Source organism: Haliotis rubra, unplaced genomic scaffold, assembly GCF_003918875.1.
Source record: "Haliotis rubra isolate DU_JTF1 unplaced genomic scaffold, ASM391887v1 Scf1033, whole genome shotgun sequence".
Lineage (NCBI taxonomy): Eukaryota > Metazoa > Mollusca > Gastropoda > Lepetellida > Haliotidae > Haliotis > Haliotis rubra.
In genome coordinates this window covers 310,519-327,543 of record NW_025764930.1, presented here as the reverse complement: position 1 = coordinate 327,543, position 17,025 = coordinate 310,519, and the positions used below count along the sequence as shown (strand labels likewise).

Sequence of the window (17,025 nt, the reverse complement as noted above, 5' to 3'; positions counted from 1 at the left end):
TCTTTCAAGGTATTGTTGATCAGTCTTAGTGCTACGACAGTCGTGTAAGTCTATGTTAGCATATGTTACGATCATCTTAGCACTCATAAATCGTCGTAGGTCTTGGTAAAGTATGAGTTACCATCATCTAGCGCTACGATTTGTTGTAAGTTCATGTTAAAGTATGGGAGCATGATCATCTTTAGCGCTACGGCTGTCGTAAGTCCGTGTTAAAGAATGGAGTTAGCGATCATCTTAGCGGAACGGTCCCTGGGCAAATGAACTGCCACAGAATCTTTTAGTTCATTACACATCTACTGATTTGGGAGTTTGTCAGATTCACTGGTATGCGCATCGTGCAATTCTTCCAGGAGGAGGAGTGAGTTTAGTTTACGCCGACTCAGCGTCATTCCAGCTATATGGCGGCAGTCTGTAAATATTCTCGAGTTCAAATAGACAATCCAGTGATCAACAGCATGAGCATCGATACTCCTTCCAGAAGTCACATTGGGAGGATATTGGATATTGGAGCTGGTGGATAGAGCAGGAGTTTGATCATATTGTCATGCACTTTGCTCTGTTTGCTCACCCTTTACTCACCGGACTGGCGCGACATTGTCTGGAATCTCGCTGGGCGGCAAATGACATTTTGCAAACGGATGACATCTTACCGTAACCACAGTCTAAAAAGACGACAGTCTCTCCTCGCCTCGAAGCCGTCCCCGCCGCAGGTCTACCGGCAACGGTGGGGAGGGTTGTTGTATGATCGGGTCCCGGTCGCATTCCGGAGGCTGGTCGGTTCTCATGTCAGTGGTGACACGCAGGAACATCTACGACCCCCATTCGACATTCCACCGTCTACAACAATAGGGTGCATAGTCATGAGTTCAGTCGTAGACACATCCAGAACACACGACCAGAAGAAGATCTTATTGCTCAAGCAAAACAAACAACAACAATAACGGAAAACAACAACTTGCACTCGCAAATATATCAACTGATTTTCTTCTCATTTGTCAAAACATTACCTTCTATCGCTTGAGTTTCGGAAGCTCTCTTAGTGCTAAGATAGTCGTAAATTGATGTTAATGTATGGCAGTTACGACTATCGTAGCTCTAAGAGAGCTTCAAAATTCGGCCCAGGTCCGATCCAAAGCGTTCGTAAAGTTACGACCTGTCGAAACTCTATAGTTTATCATAGGCTTTACGAAGCTCTAAGGAGCGTTTCTTTGTAGATCGGGACCTAGTTGGTTGCGCCTACACTCCTATATTTACAAATTGATTGGAAGCGATGTACACCTTTTAGAAGAAATAATAAAATTTCAAAGGATCCTGTCCATTGTGTCTGACAAAGTGGAGAGAAGTTTTCAACTTGGAAACACAGTCTCATTGGACAGGGGCAATAGATCGGGAAGCTCAGTTTCCATACCACAGTCTTCCCAGGGCGAGGCTTAAAGCCGTTGAGTAAACTGATTTACACCCACGGAAAAATGATGGTAATTCCAGAGTTCCTCGCTTCCAGCAGCAGCAAGCTCTGGCTGCAGGGTAGTTTGATAGTCCATCTGTCATGACAATCATCGCACTCTTGAAGTATCACCCGAATCCCTTGGACAATAACATACTAAAGCTCGCTGAATGCTTTAAGTAAAGTGGAAAAGTTCCTGAACTTGGATGTATTATTCTTGTTTATTTCCCGTGGAGAGAAGTGTCGTGATGTTTTAGGGCATAAGGGATTGTGAAGCTAGTGAAGCATTATTGCCGTAGATCACAACACCGGTTCTAACTGCACTGCCGATAGGGACTGACTGGTTAAAACAAAGTGATTAAGGGAAGTACCTTTAATTTTCGGAAGTTGTCGTCGCTGATACTCTCTGAACCATCCACGACAAAAATGCACTGTGAACTCTCGGGCAGATACAGGGGCAGCTGGAAGTAAAATCAAATTACCACATCCACGTATGTACAATACAACGTCGCTTCCTATAACTAAGATAAGCTTGGGTCTTAATATGAGCATGGCAGTGCCGGAGTGACGACAGGATGTGACGCATGATCTAGTAGAGTGGGTGCAGGTGCACTACTGCCACTACTGTTACAAAAGTCGAGACTTGCACGTGTGCAACACCTTTACAATAATTTTTGTAGTCCTGTCATTGAAGAAGGTATGTGTGGAATTCCCTTTGTAGGAGTCTTGTCACTGGCAAGGCTCTTGTGTGAATTCCCTTTCTGGAATCTTGTCATTGAAAGGTTTCTGTGAATGGTCTTCTTGTGAGTCTTGTCATTGAAAGGTTTGCGTAGAATTCTCTTTGTGAGTCTCTCTGCCATTGGAAAGGCTTCCAGTGAATTCCCTTTGTGAGTCTTATTGTCATTGAAAGGTATTAATGTGAATTCCCTTTGTAAGGAGTCTTAATCATTGAAAGGTTTGTGTGAATGGCCTTCGTAGAGTCTTTTCATTGAAGGTATGCGTAGTGTCATTGAAAGGTTTTGTGTGTCAATGGCCTGTGTGAATGGCCTTTGTGAGTCTTTTCATTGAAAGGTATGTGTGAGACTCCCTTTGTGAGTCTTGTCATTGAAAGGTTTGTGTGAATTCCTTTTATTGAGTCTTGTCATTAGAAGGTTTGTGTGAATTCCGCTTTGTGAGTCTTTTCATTTGAGTTGCATGTGTGAATTCCCTTTGTGAGGTCTTGTCATTGAAAGGTTTGTGTGACTCCCTTTGTAAGTCTTGTCATTTGAAAGGTTTGTGTGAATTCCCTTTGTGAGTCTTAATATTAGAAGGTTTGTGTGAATTCCCTTTGAATGTCTCTTGTCATTGAAAGGTTTCTGTGAATGGCCTTTGTGAGTCTTGTCATTGAAAGGTATGTGTGAATTCCCTTTGTGAATCTGGTCATTTGAAAGGTTTGTGTGAATTCCCTTTCTGAGTCTTGTCATTGAAAGGTTTGTGTGAATTCCCTTTGTGAAGGTCTCCTCATTACGAAAGGTATGTGTGAATTCCCTTTGTGGAGTCTTGTCATTGAAAGGTTTGTGTGAATTCCCTTTGTGAGTCTTGTCATTGAAAGGTATGTGCGGAATTCCCTTTGTGAGTCTTGTCATTGAAAGGTTTGTGTGTGATTCCCCTTTCTGAGTCTTGGCTTCATTGAAAGGTTTCTGTGGTGTTCCTTTGTGAGTCTTGTCATTGAAAGGTTTGTGTGGGTGTTGCCTTTGTAGGAGTCTTGTCATTTAAAGAAGGGCTCGTATTGAATTCCCTTTGTGAGTCTTGTCATGGAAATTTGAAGGTATGTGTGAACTCCCTTTGTGAGTCTTGTCATTGAAAGGTTTCTGTGAATTCCCTTTGTGAGTCTTTTTTCTACCCATTAGTATTTTTCATTCCTTGATTATTTTGATAACATATCAAACATTACGTGGATTAACTTCATCTGTTAGGTGGTAAAGTGCATCATATTTTATACAATAATTTTAGTGCGACCCAGTGTATTTTGTCTGTCTCGCTTCGACACACAGACAAAGTGGAATGATTCTTGTTGCATGAATACAAACAAAATACAAATATAAAAATACAAATCGACTAAACTTACATAATATCATGGTACCAGACAAATGCCTTGTTCAAGGAATGTTCAAAATTCAGACATAACTAAGCGGTATAACCTATTAGAAACTATGGCCTGGCAGTCATTACGTTTATAGCATGTGCAGCGAGGCAGACAGACAGATTTATTGACTGACAGCGTTTTTTATTCTCATTCATTTTAGATATTCCTCGTACACATAAAATGTACTCCTTTTCATTTATTTTCTAGAGGAAACCGGGTTCAACAATGCCGAAGACGCATAATCATCAAATGACACCTAAAATGAAGACGATTCACACGAAGGACTCCAGTTAACGACACATCGGAGATTGGCCTGTCATACTCAATCTCGTACATGTACATTTACCAGAAAGAAAATCACAGAAATTTCTTAAAATGAAAACAGGACATTTAACCTTGTTTACATGACAGACAATTATAAGATTACATTTGTAATATATGACGGTGTCATACTACATTACATTACATTGTTATATTAATGCCGTCTGGGTTCTTAATCATATAAAACAAAACAATACAATGGCTCTGAAACTTTACTTCCATGCTTGTAATCATGTTTATGCGTTGACAGTGATTTTGGTTTTAATTCTTCATCAAGGTAGTCTAAATCCAGAAAATATATTTTCAATCATTCTTGAAATGCATAATTGGACTCGGAAACTCAAAGTTTCATCTGGACATCTTAACACAACTGACCACGCTGCAACAATAAGACGCTTCCCTGATGAAGTCAGCAGGACTGTGTTTTCAAGATGGTGAACAACCGCGCCACGTGACAACACTCTAATAGTGTCACTGCGTGGTCGCTCTTAGGAAACAATATGCTCTGAATATGCCTCTATTGCTCGGAATTGCTGCTCATACAGGAAAACAGCCCTCATTCCAAAAAATCAAACGAACTCAGTAGACTCTTTAACATATCTTCATCGGGGACATCCGCAATCAGATCTTGGACTCTGGTTTTGAGAGACAATATGGCGCTTATATGAACACAGGCTCCTCATAATGCCTGATGGAAATGTCAAAGTCTGGGGTTTCTTCTAATAATGGAAGTATTCTCAACCCATCAGAGCCCCAATAAGAAAGCAGTTCGTCTTCAGAAAAATAAATCGACCCTCAGTGCGCAAAGTGTTTTCACAATTACACAAATACACATGAAAACTGAACTAAAATCGGGATTCACGCCGCTGACGCAAATACATGAGGATCTGGGGAGTAAGATAGGCTATCTGGCTGCGCCCTTTGTCGTATATTAAAAAAGGCCATTGCCTCGCTATGAAGACAAAGTGCTTCACAAACTCCAATTGTTTCTTTATAGCTACTCGGATGGCCAAAACTTGGTGCAGAAAATATGCTTGTTTCCATTTGATATAATACTCAGCGGAAAATTCAGATGCCCTTGGCAGACTTTGCGACTCCTGACCTTGTGTGACCACATGATAATGACTGCGGGACATTTGGATGGTGGGCTGCCTGGCTTGCAGACGGGTACACAATTGCATATTGCTGGTGAGATTTTCCCAGACAAGGATCAGAGTTAGCCAGAGGCCCCATAAAGAAGACTACTTTCTGCCACACTCAATTCCTCTTGGTGCTTGATCTGTACTCGGTTTGCTGCCGATCAGAATTGCCTGGACTGGTTGCTGTGTTGTTTGGGTGGGTGCGTTGTTTTACGCCGCACTCCTATAGTTGTTGTGTAATCGCAGCTTGTTCTGGTCATGATGCTCAACCCGAAAAACGTGAAAACGACAAGACGGGAAATATGTCTCCATATTTCACCTAAACACACGAAGCCTTATGTGATCATTTGTATATTGTTAGTAGGTGTTAGCGCTTCTACTTCCATGCACCCGTGAAGGTCCAGGTTAGAATTGATCTTCAGTAACCCACTCTTGTCGTAAGATGCGACTAACGGATCGGCTGGTTAGACTGCTGACTGGGTTGACACATGTCATCGTATCCCCAACTGCGTAGATCGATGTTCATGCTGTTGGTCACTGGATTGTCTGGTCCGGACTCGATTATGTTACAGACCGCCGCCATATAGCTGGACTATTGGTGAGTGCGGCGTAAAAATTAAACTCACTCACTCCTCCTTCTTCCTTGTTATATTTTTACTGGAGCTCCATTAGATATTGCAACCAACAATGATCTTTTGTGATGGCAACATTACGATGATCTCTTTAGAAAAGATGGAACTATATTTAAAGGAGAGGTCACAGTCTGTGTACACATGAAACGTTAGCACATAATCGACCTCACGTGTCAGAATATATTCTGGAAACTCTATAAATACATTTATCTCCTACAAATATCATTAATATTGTGTCTTTGTACAGATCCGAGCATAATAACAATAATCTCTGGAATTGCCATCGACATAACATGTGTAATTTAGTTTAATTTTGTCGGAGATATTAATGGTAATTTTGACGACGAGGAAGCTTCATATTAGTGATTTCGAGGATGCTATATGAGTCATATGAAACAAGATCCCGAATCCTGTTACCGCCAACAGTAGTTCCCAAATACCCGTGGAGTGACATGCTAGTCAATGATATAGCAAGGTTACACAAGCTACATGTTTTTGTAACCCGTGAACATCCGTCTTCAGCAACCCTGCTTGTCGTAAGAGGCGACTAACGGTATCGGGTGGTCAGGCTCGGCGGGACTTGGATGACACATGTCATCATATCCCAGTTGTAATAGAATTATGCTCATGATGTTGCTCACTGGAAATGTCTGGTGCAGACGCGATAATTTACAGACAACCGTTATAAAGCTGGGATATTGCGGAGGCGGCGTTAAACAACAGCCAAACTTAAACCTGACAGCCGGTGGTGTCTGTCAAATAGCTACCGAGCACACAATACCTGCTGCCTTAACTGTAGTATGTAGTGTGTATTGTGTAGTGTGTAGTGTGTAGTGTGTAGAGTAAATATCCCTAGTTCCTCACCTGCGAGTGTATTTGTATCGGAATTACAAAATATACAAATTGGCAAATGTTCTGAAAAAGCAATCCTATTTCAACATATCTTGTCTTATGTTCCTGTTTGGAATCAATTCGGCATTCATCTTTAAACAATAATACAATTGTCCGGTGAAAAGGTTTACATTTTCACAAGTCCATCGATTTACTCATAGTCACCACTCGAGTCATAGATCGGGAGCGGATTTCACCATTATAGAAAGTAGCCAAGTCTTAAAGAGTCAGGTCTGCTGTCTTGTCGAACGGTACGGAAGATTGTATCTTGATGATCGGATATTTTGGGGTTCCAGATTGCATAATGGAACGGGGACGTTGGCTGTCCTTTCATGGATGGAAGTTGCGACTTTGGTGAATTACAGAGTTAGTTACACTTAGTTTTATATATAAGGAATAAACTACGAAAATATGTTTAATTGTTGAAAAGTTAATTCGAGTATCTGTAGCTGGTGCATTTCGAAGTGGAAGTATATTTTTGACCTATGGTTAGAAGTTGTTAGTGTCAATAATTTCACTTTTACAATTGATTCAGTGATTCATGTTTGTGTCCAAACAGATTGTACGTTTACTTTACTGGTGAGAAATAGCATTTCCGCGTGCTAATTCGAACATGCATATTTTAAGGTCGCTTGGTTGAAATTGTTTTGTTGGTGCCTCACAGCATGCGGCCAGTTTAAAGCTCGGTTATCCCATTATGCGGTAAGAAACGTTGATGTTTCGGTACGAACTTTGTGAAGATGCCATATGTGTTCCATAATTGCACCTCTAAGAATCTCAATATGTAACTGAACCGATATTAATTTTGAGATGCCGAATTGGTTTTGATTTCTTTTTATATGTTCGGTAGTACTGCAATTATCTGAACACTGTGTAGTCTAAAGTCGAATGCGATGAATAGATATTTTGATGGAGAATTATATATTCATAGACGTTGTTTCAGACTTGTATTAGTACAAACCACAGTAACAAAACTGAACGAGTCTCAACGGAGTTGTGTTGTTGAGTCAGAGCCATCCTCGTTACATATATTGTGTAGAATAACAATTTTTCCCTTACCTGTAGTTCTATGTCGTCAATGAGGTAGCTCCTGAACAAGTACAGCAAATAATTAGCACGAGCACCGTCATTGTGTCATGAATTCGAATTACAGAATAGCATGTTTCTCTAGACAATGACATTGTATTGGTTTCAGGGTATCAGGGGATGAAACATCCACTTGCTGCTAACGTTGTTAAATCATGCCTCATACACATATATTGTTCCTAAGTTAGTTGGGTAGTACAGAGTAAACATGCACCGCCGAGATCGCGACTGATTACACTTTACAGACACAAAGAATTCCTTCGCCTGAACACTCACCAGCCGATCTCCTGCATACCTGACCGGCAAGTTGCCTCAATGATCTCTCACAGCTAGGTGGGGAGTCAGAAGGAAAATGTGATATTTTGATAAATATAGGACTGATATCTACTGGTCCTGGGTGTCATTCTTGGAAGGCGTACTCAGCAAGAAATGCCTGGCAGAACTTCCAGGTAAGAAGACACGAACTGCAACACATGATGTGGTCATTTCAGCAATAAACCATCGTGGTATCTGCTTCTTGAACTTATATCATGGTTTATGTATCGTTTTATCTATATCTACCAGATATGAAGTTAATGGCATGAAACTCTCATCTTCACATTTTGTTAACGTGATATCACTGAATCCATGTATACAAGAAATGCATTCAAAATCCCCTGAAACCAAAACAGGATAAAAGTAAAACCAGCATCAGACATGCATTGTATCAGAGGAGTATCATAGCCTAATGTCATGTTGATAAATATACATACAACGTCAACGACATTTTGAATAATACGTGCCCGTTTATAAGTCCTTTATTGCCAAAGGCAACCCCCATGAAACACAATGTCTCACACGGTATTTATAGAATAACATCTTGATGTATGAGCCCAACGTAGCAAATGTGACTTCAAACGCATATTATATTTACCTATACAGATGTATGAAGAGATCCACCATGTCTGGACAGAGGGCGCAGTAGGATAGCTCACTGGTTTCGCAACCGAACGTTGTTGTATTCTGAGCGGCATGACGCGGAGGTAAACTTCGTACAGTAGCAAGTAATCCGTATTGGCTGTTCATTGCTATCACAAACAGTATATGTGGCTGCACAGCGTCTAGATGAATTACACCCATGCTGAGTGTTATCCTTCCTCAAGGACACCTTTGAATTATTCTTTCACAGCGTGTGTGTGTGTGTGGTGACATGCCTTGCCCTGCCGACATCCTTCCCCTTGATTATTTGTAAACGTAATGTCATTGATGGTACTTGTTTACATCGTGATATCACTTAATGGTAAATTGTTTCATATCGTGATTTTAATGATGGTATTGTTTCATACGGATATCATTGCTTGTATTGTTTCATACCTTGATATCATTGATGATATTGTTAAATACCTGACAACATTGATTGTATTAAAATTATACCTGATATCACGATCGTACGAAGCCCCATACCTTGATATCATTGATGGTATTGTTTCATACCGTGATATCATTGGCGGCAGCCAAAGTCATATCGTGATTTTATTGATGTTTCATACGCAGATTTTAAAGCTGATGATGTTTCATACCGTGATATCATTGACGGTCATTCTATACCCTAACACCATTGATGGTATTGTTTCACACCTTTGACATTGATGGTATTGTTTCACACCGTGATAATCATTGGTGGTATTGTTTCATGCCATTTCCCATATTATTGATGTTGATGTTTCATATCGTGATGGGTGTGTAGTAAAGCATTCAAGCTCTGTGACTCGAAGACCCGGGTTTCACCCCACTTAGGTACAACGTGTGAAGCCCATTTCTGGTGTCCCCGCCATATTAAGGAAGACGATAAAAGCGGCGCCACTCACACCATGCTATCATTGATGGTACCGGGCATGTTTATCCTCATGTGAACACCTGGTGTCATTCTGATTTGCAGTGATCCATTCATGTAATTCTAACAGCTATCACCCCTTTACAAAAGAATTTGTTTCTGGGGATAGAAAAACTGGCAGCATTTCCTGATCAGTCGATGAACATAACCTAGTCTAGCGGCATTACCCATCTGAAGAAAGATCAAACTTCCATTACCTTCCAAGTAAGGGAAAGCTTTTTGAGTTTTCTTTGATATCCAATGAAACAAACTCGACACTCGAGAGGAATTTAAATTTGTATCGACTGATGTTGAAAAACATGGGAGTGGAGATTCAAGCTTAAGTTTGTAAACACTGTAACCAGTGTCCTCAAATACAGCAGCTCATCGACTTCAGAGGCAGAGAGCGACTAGTGATGTGCCATCTGGGTTTTGACGCCAGAAGACTTCAAAATGATCCGCTAAACATTATAATGCAAGTACTGTTGATATCCACTGCAAATATAATAATTATAAGAAAAATGAAGCCATTTCTATTCATGTATCCGCCAATTGTTCTCGAAGATGACAGTCGAATGACCTAATTGTGATTCCTAGAGATGAAGAAACATCTCAAATGGTACCACATTTTGGTCTGTTCATGGGTGTAATTTCGAGCAGACTTTCAAGAGTAATTCGGCTGTCAAGTCTTTTAATGTCTATAGGGCCACAGGCCCGTTCACAACATATATACAACCTACATTTCACACATGCATACAATCACAAGTTTGAGTTAACAATAATGATACGCTGGATAGTACGTGGTGAATATGTACAAAAGATATATATATCCTAATGAAATGGCAAGTCTTTTGATTGTCTAAGTTTGTATGGATGGTATAAACATGTACCTAATTTGCTCAGAAGTGCTTCTAAGCATAGTATATAATGGACCAACCCATGATAACTGTGGTTTTGACACATATAGATGGTAAATATTTTGATATTGGGATAGGCAAGCAAAGCTGAGACGGCAGACAGCGGAAGGGCGTGGAGATCAGCAAGGCAGGCAAACCAGCACCGAAGGGACGAACCGGACCAGCCAATCCAGCCATCTGTTGCCCAAGTGTCAACTTCACTCGTCGCTCCCCAGCCTCTGCCGACTCTTCTGCAACTTGTGTCAAGGCATTCGCCCTATCTCACAAGCATAATTAAGAAATAAAGCCACATCCTTGACAAGCAGCCTTGTGTTGTGTCAAGTCCATCCTCTCTGGGGTGTTACATGTCTCCTTAGGTGCATTGCTGTAGTGAATAAAGTTTAAGTGTTTCAAAGACGTTCTTATGGAAGGAAATTAAAATGACAAGTCCAACATAGTTTTTTTTCAAGGGACAATTAACCTTCACTCCTAATTCCACCAAGTCTACATATTTGAGATTGTACTGGGAATGAAGACTGCAGACTGTTTATAAAATGACACGCTGTGATACTTTCATGAATAAAACAAACAAACAACATCACAGGTGTTAGATATTCCAACAAACAATAACATGAGAATAATGTATAGCGAGTAAGACGTTAGGAGCTATTTGTACAGTGAGCGAGATATTCTCCCCAGAGGCCCGAGCAAAGAAGGTCTCAGATTGTTCCCCAGCCTGATTCTCAGACCTTTCTCCTAGGTTACAAGACTGTCCCTTAAGATCAAATACAGGTTATGGGTGTCCGACAGCTTGATGTGAAGTCGCCAGACTCCTCCAAGAGGTCCAGCTCACTGCTCAGAACCTCAAAGTCCGGTCTAGACTCCGATCCTGCACCAACACTTCGGCATCAGAGAGAACCCAGAACGAGAACAAGACCAACCTCATATCCTACATTTAAGTTCTCACGCCTGTAGAGGGAATCTGGGGCAAGTTTTCTAAATCCGTTCACGTTTAAGATTTGACTTCAATTTTATTACTATATAGTTCTTGGCTTGTGCATGCGGAGGTGTCAATGCCTGACATCTCCTGTGTCATGATCTTAGCATTTGTAGTTGCGGACTAGAACGTCATGCCTTACATAGAGAATATTCCAAGTTGTAGCTATACTGGATTTGATCAGGTAGGTCAGCATGACTCCACTGACCATAACATCATTATTTTTGAGGTTGTAATAACAGGCTAAATATCGCTGGATACGGGTAAAGAACAAACTCGCATCCCACCTGAGTTGATAATCAGCAGACTATAACGATGATTAGTAGCTAACATGTTGCCCGTCTGTTTGTGTGTTTTACGGCTGTTACCCCAGCAGGTACATGGCGACGGTTTGTTGAATATTGAGCCTGACAAGACAATCCTAGTTATTGACATCATGAACATAAGGATACAAATGAGGTGCATCGCCCAAGAGTCAGCGATCACAACCCAACTTGCCCCCCTCCCTCCAATCCATTTATTGACGTCGCTGAACATAAGGATACAATGAGATGTATCAGCCAGTCAGTCGGTCCTGACGGCACTTCCTCCCTCCTCAATCAAGTTAATTGACATCCTTGAACATAAGGAGGATACGGCTGAGATGCATCAACCAGAGTCACTGATCCTGACAGCACCTCCCTCAATCCAGTTATTGACATCATAGACACAGTGGCATACAATGCGATGCATCAACTAAGTCAAATTTGATCTAGTCCCCCCATACCTCCAATGCCGGTATTGGCATCATGAACGGCGGGATACAATGAGATGCATCAATAAATCCAAGTCAGTGATCCGCAAAGAGCACTCCTCCTCCTCAATCCAGTTATTGACATCATGAACATAAGGGATACAATGAGATGCATCGCCAGGTCGGGGTGGTCCTGACATTGCGCAATTCCCTCCGTCAAGTTGTTGGGCATTCGATGAACATAGATATACAATGAGATGCATCAGCTAAGTCAGTGATCCTGGATTACTACCTCTCCTCGCCAATCCAGTTAGATACATCAAGTGAATATAAGGAGGCCAATACAAGGATGCATCCAGCCAAATTCAATTGATCCTGACACACACACCCTCCCTCGATACAGTTATTGACATCATGAATTATGGAAAGGATGCAATACGATGCATCAGCCAGACTCAGAGTCCTGGCTTACACACCCCTCCCCTCAATCCGTGATCCAGGATTATGCAATACCGATCCTGACACACACCTCAATCCAGTAAGTCGCCTTTACGACAAAACAAATGCTGCTTAAGACCACTTCTACCCAGATTGTCGCGTGTCATCACCAGTGTTACCCGCAAGGTAGTATTACCTCTCTAGTGCCTGTTTATAGATAGGGATTTACTTACAACTCCGAGCACAGTGGTCTGGCCTGGGCATCCTTCCTCCTGTCGTCACGAAACGCATGACTTCCCTGCAGACTGCCCCGGGTAGGGACTTGCTCCTGAAAAGATGACATAGTCCAGTTGAAGCTTACATATTACTTCTTTGATGAATGTGAGTTTTAAACTAACATCCACAACATCCCTTAATTTTTTTAACATCAAATTAACACATACATTTAGTTGTAGAAGTATAGGATTAGACAAAGATATCAGAATTCTGAAACCGAAAAGCACACATGATTTGATAATGTTCTTGAGGCATGTAATCTATGATATGCTTGTAGTGTACGAATCCAACCATATTTCGCCATGCATTTATGAATCACATCGAACACTAATGATGCCAAGTCTTCACAAATGGCACAGTGGTAGTTTGACGATAGAAAATTATACATGTACAGCGATAATGGACTGCATTATGAAATGTGTTATGCATGACAGCGAAGTGTTACCATTGCTCTTTTTCACTGATAAGTGTAATTCTCACCCTACCTAGCGTAACGATCTCCCATAGTAAGATGCCAAAGGACCACACATCAGACTTGGTAGAAAACAATCTGTCTTTGAGAGATTCTGGAGCCATCCACCGGATAGGAAGCGGACCCTGTGGTACAAGACAGAACATGGCAGGAATTAGATTCCACTGTGACCATCTCACCCTGGTCAGTTCACCTTACAGGAATTGACCTACATTGGAGTTCCAAATGTCAGTAGAAACGACAAAAACTTTCCACATCCATAAAGAAATCTCTGCTAAGAACACAGTCAAGAAACGCCTTAATACCAGTCTTGATTATCTGTCCAAGTTTCCATCAAGGCGTTTAAAGCGAAAATAGTGAAGAAAATTATTTGATCATCGGTGATGGCACCTGGCGTCTTTGAACAAGTGTTTCACATCATCTGAATATAAGAACATTAATTTAGGAATGGCGATATCTGATCTTTCGAGCCCTCTTTGAAAGACGTAATGCAGGCGAACCAGTGAGCAATGAAAAGTACTTATTGAGTACTAGCATCTCAACCACGGTGACTGTTGTGAAAAACACAATGAGACATTCCTTACTTCAGATTTTGTTTCGTATGCATCTTCGTTTGTGTCTGAGAGTTGTCTGGCCAAGCCAAAGTCGGATACTTTACAGACCAAATTCTCACCAAGAAGCACGTTTCTGGCTGCCAGGTCACGGTGAATGATCTGTAAGATATATGCCATACATGAATCTCCTACCTTGAGCAACCCTCCCCAATCTTCGAGTCATAATTGGTCATATTTGGCATACGTTTCTTACTTAAAAAAACGCAACCAAACCTGGTACGCGACCGAACCTGGTCCATAAGAAGTCTTTGATTAAAGAGCCGATTGTACGATTTCGAATTTACCATGAACATGCGTTTATGAATCACTATCAAAATAGTGACAATACCAGGTTTTGCCGAAAGGTGATTGAGCGTTTCCTGCCCCACAGGTGCCGTCCTAAATACATGCAAAGCCTGGTCAACTGTTAGCCTGCACAGATCGGGAAACCTAAAACCGCCCATCTCATTGAAGGCACATCTCCTGTACAGTTTCCTAACTAGTTTTTAATGAAACCGCGTTTAAAATACATTGACATTCGAAAACCCAAACATATCACAGTTCTCACATCTTGTACTAATGTTGAAGTCACGATAAAGCAAAACAAAGGACATGGCGACAACGGTAAGCTTCTTTGATGTATCAATTGCATTGATCCATAATATTGATCATTAATTTCTTTATTTTATTTTTTTACTTCAAGTATAAGATCTCACTCTGTTATACTGCAGGTGTTTCATTCCTCTAGCGACCTGGTGCGCGAACATTTGTTAGTTGTTCAGATGTCAGTTCCTGTGTCTCGGCACTTGGACTTGGTGACCTTAGCAGACTTCCAGCACCCGGTTTCGGGCGTCTTGAGCGTAAAAGGTTGAGCAGATTGCCCAGTGGAGCAAGCTCCAGTAACAGCATATCAGAACCTGTGAAACACGTTAAGTGAATGATCAAGCTGATTTTCAGGACATATATCCTTTGTCGAAAAACGCCCAGTTAGAACCTTATTTCACAATATGTTAAAGACAAATTATAAACATTTTGACATCAAAGTTTGCCGCAGTGAACAAATTTAGACATTATGAATTTTTAGAAAATCTTTTTCCATTATAGTTGTTTTGTAAATGTCAGATATGGCGTTACGTAAAGTTTCGAACCTGCTTTGGTAGAAGAACTGAGATAGTTCACAACATGTGGATGCTTCGGTAACGACTTCATGAGTTCAATTTCATGTTTGAAGTCTTGTCGTACTGCCTCTGTGGCATTGCCTGTAACCAATGGAAACCAAACATCAAAACACCAGATGTGGAAGGGATTTTGTCCTTTCTATTTCCGAACACAGATAATTTAAGACGAACTTTGCGCTGAGCAAATTTAACAGAAAACCATACATTTCACATATCATCAGGATCAAAACGGTGCGTATCTCAACTATATGAACTGGGTAGCATCGCCTGGGACAACAGCCAACCCCCGTGTTGAATACTCTTACAAAATGGAACGTCTTCGGAGGTTTGAATACACACATAATATTTTTTGTTTTTGTTGTTCTTTAACACCACCCACACCCCTTATCGTGAGCATCAATCTGGGCAGATCAACCAAGTCATCGACCACCCGATCCCGTCAGTTACCTAAACCTCTAACCTGTCTGAGTGTCTTGACGGCTTCACAAATTAACTAAAACCGTTATAATACTTCCATGTATAACCATTCCCAAAGAACAATGCAATTGCTTCCTTGTTAAACTCTTGTTCTATTGTGAGGTTGTCATGGAGTGATTTCATGTCGCAAATGACAGAATATGCACAGTTCCATTCCCTCCAAAAGAGTACCCTGTACACAACCATCAAGAGCAGAAACCGATCACAACACAAACACTCACACTATATCATGCCATATATCTCCATTTGAGGCGGCCATACCTTTGCACTTCTTCACAGCCACGAAGTCCCACTGTCCACTTGAGAGGACATTGAGAGCTCGAGCCTTCCACACCTCACCAAACTTCCCCTCGCCAGTAGTAAAGGCAATCAACTCGAGTCTGTCAGGGACGAAAGGCTTTTCTTGAAAGAATATACACCCTGTAAATTGACACATAAATGTATGATTAAATCAACCAAACCCTGCGAAAATAGTTTTGGACGATGTGTGTAGGTCATACCCCAAACACAATTACCCAGTTTTCAATCATATAGCGATTCTTCAACCCACCTTTTGTACCTTCTGTGGCCAGTTTCGTCGCCTGCCGACACATACCACGATGACTATAAGACCCAGGAGAGCAGCTATTCCGACAGAAATACCTACAACCAGCTTCCACGTGGACGACGATGAATCTGTCCCAACATCAGATATCGTGTCATGAAGTTAAGCCATTGCTGAACAATTAAGTTTGAACATATTTTAATACTGAATGTTGTATTTTACTGAAGTGTAATCATTCAACAGAAATTGAAATTCAACTGTAAGAGTCAGTCTACACTATTGTGATTTGAAACTCAGTAGTCTTCATGCATCAAAACATAGCTGACCGGCTTTAGTATCCAATCTCTTTTTATGACCACTATTTCTTATTATAACTGGTGATATGTGTGAAAAGTGCTGTTTCTCTGAGACGTGAACATCTATATTTAAAATTCCAATGTGCATTCACAAATGTTTCCTATGTCTGTGGAATACAAGCAACTGGTATGTCATTAAAATGAAATCAGCGTCTGTCAGAACCCGGGACAATCCGTATTTTCCCATCTCGGACGTTCCTTGTCAACACTCCATTATGTCAGACCTACTTTGGAAGCACTCTGCTGTGTTAGATTTTGTGCCTGTCTCACATTTACTTCTCTCAGTACTATCCTACCCATCAAAGTTTAGACTCACTTAATACATTCACTATATGCTATGTATGTATATATGATTACAACGAAGATGAATTTCTCCACTAACTTGGGGAAACATCTGCAAACCTTATGCAGGTTAATTGCACGAGGATCATGCATCAAACTGCTCAAAATATATGCAAATATCGTGCATGTGAACAGCTGCGTTCTGGTGTAAAGAGTTATTAGAATTCTCCATTTTATCCGAGTTTCATCATTTATTGAACGCATGACAATAACCTTTTCAACGTTATGAATTT

The 17,025-nt window shown here is 41.0% G+C and overlaps 1 protein-coding gene and 1 long non-coding RNA gene across 2 annotated transcripts; both read right to left on the bottom strand.

The window, feature by feature from the left end:
* Nucleotides 1-12,832: 12,832 nt before the first annotated feature.
* Nucleotides 12,833-14,657, bottom strand: LOC124273455 (tyrosine-protein kinase FRK-like). Its single transcript, XM_046708733.1, has 4 exons — nt 14,612-14,657; nt 13,887-14,015; nt 13,316-13,427; nt 12,833-12,882 (listed from the first exon to the last, which is right to left on the bottom strand). Exons 1-4 carry the CDS (start codon nt 14,633-14,635, stop codon nt 12,833-12,835), a joined length of 315 nt encoding a protein of 104 aa, XP_046564689.1. The 5' UTR covers nt 14,636-14,657.
* A 68-nt stretch (nt 14,658-14,725) lies between these two features.
* LOC124273473 lies at nt 14,726-15,900 on the bottom strand. The gene is made up of 3 exons (XR_006897661.1): nt 15,812-15,900; nt 15,044-15,154; nt 14,726-14,812 (listed from the first exon to the last, which is right to left on the bottom strand). It is a non-coding gene; the product is annotated as an uncharacterized LOC124273473 (long non-coding RNA).
* Between the last annotated feature and the right edge of the window lie 1,125 nt (nt 15,901-17,025).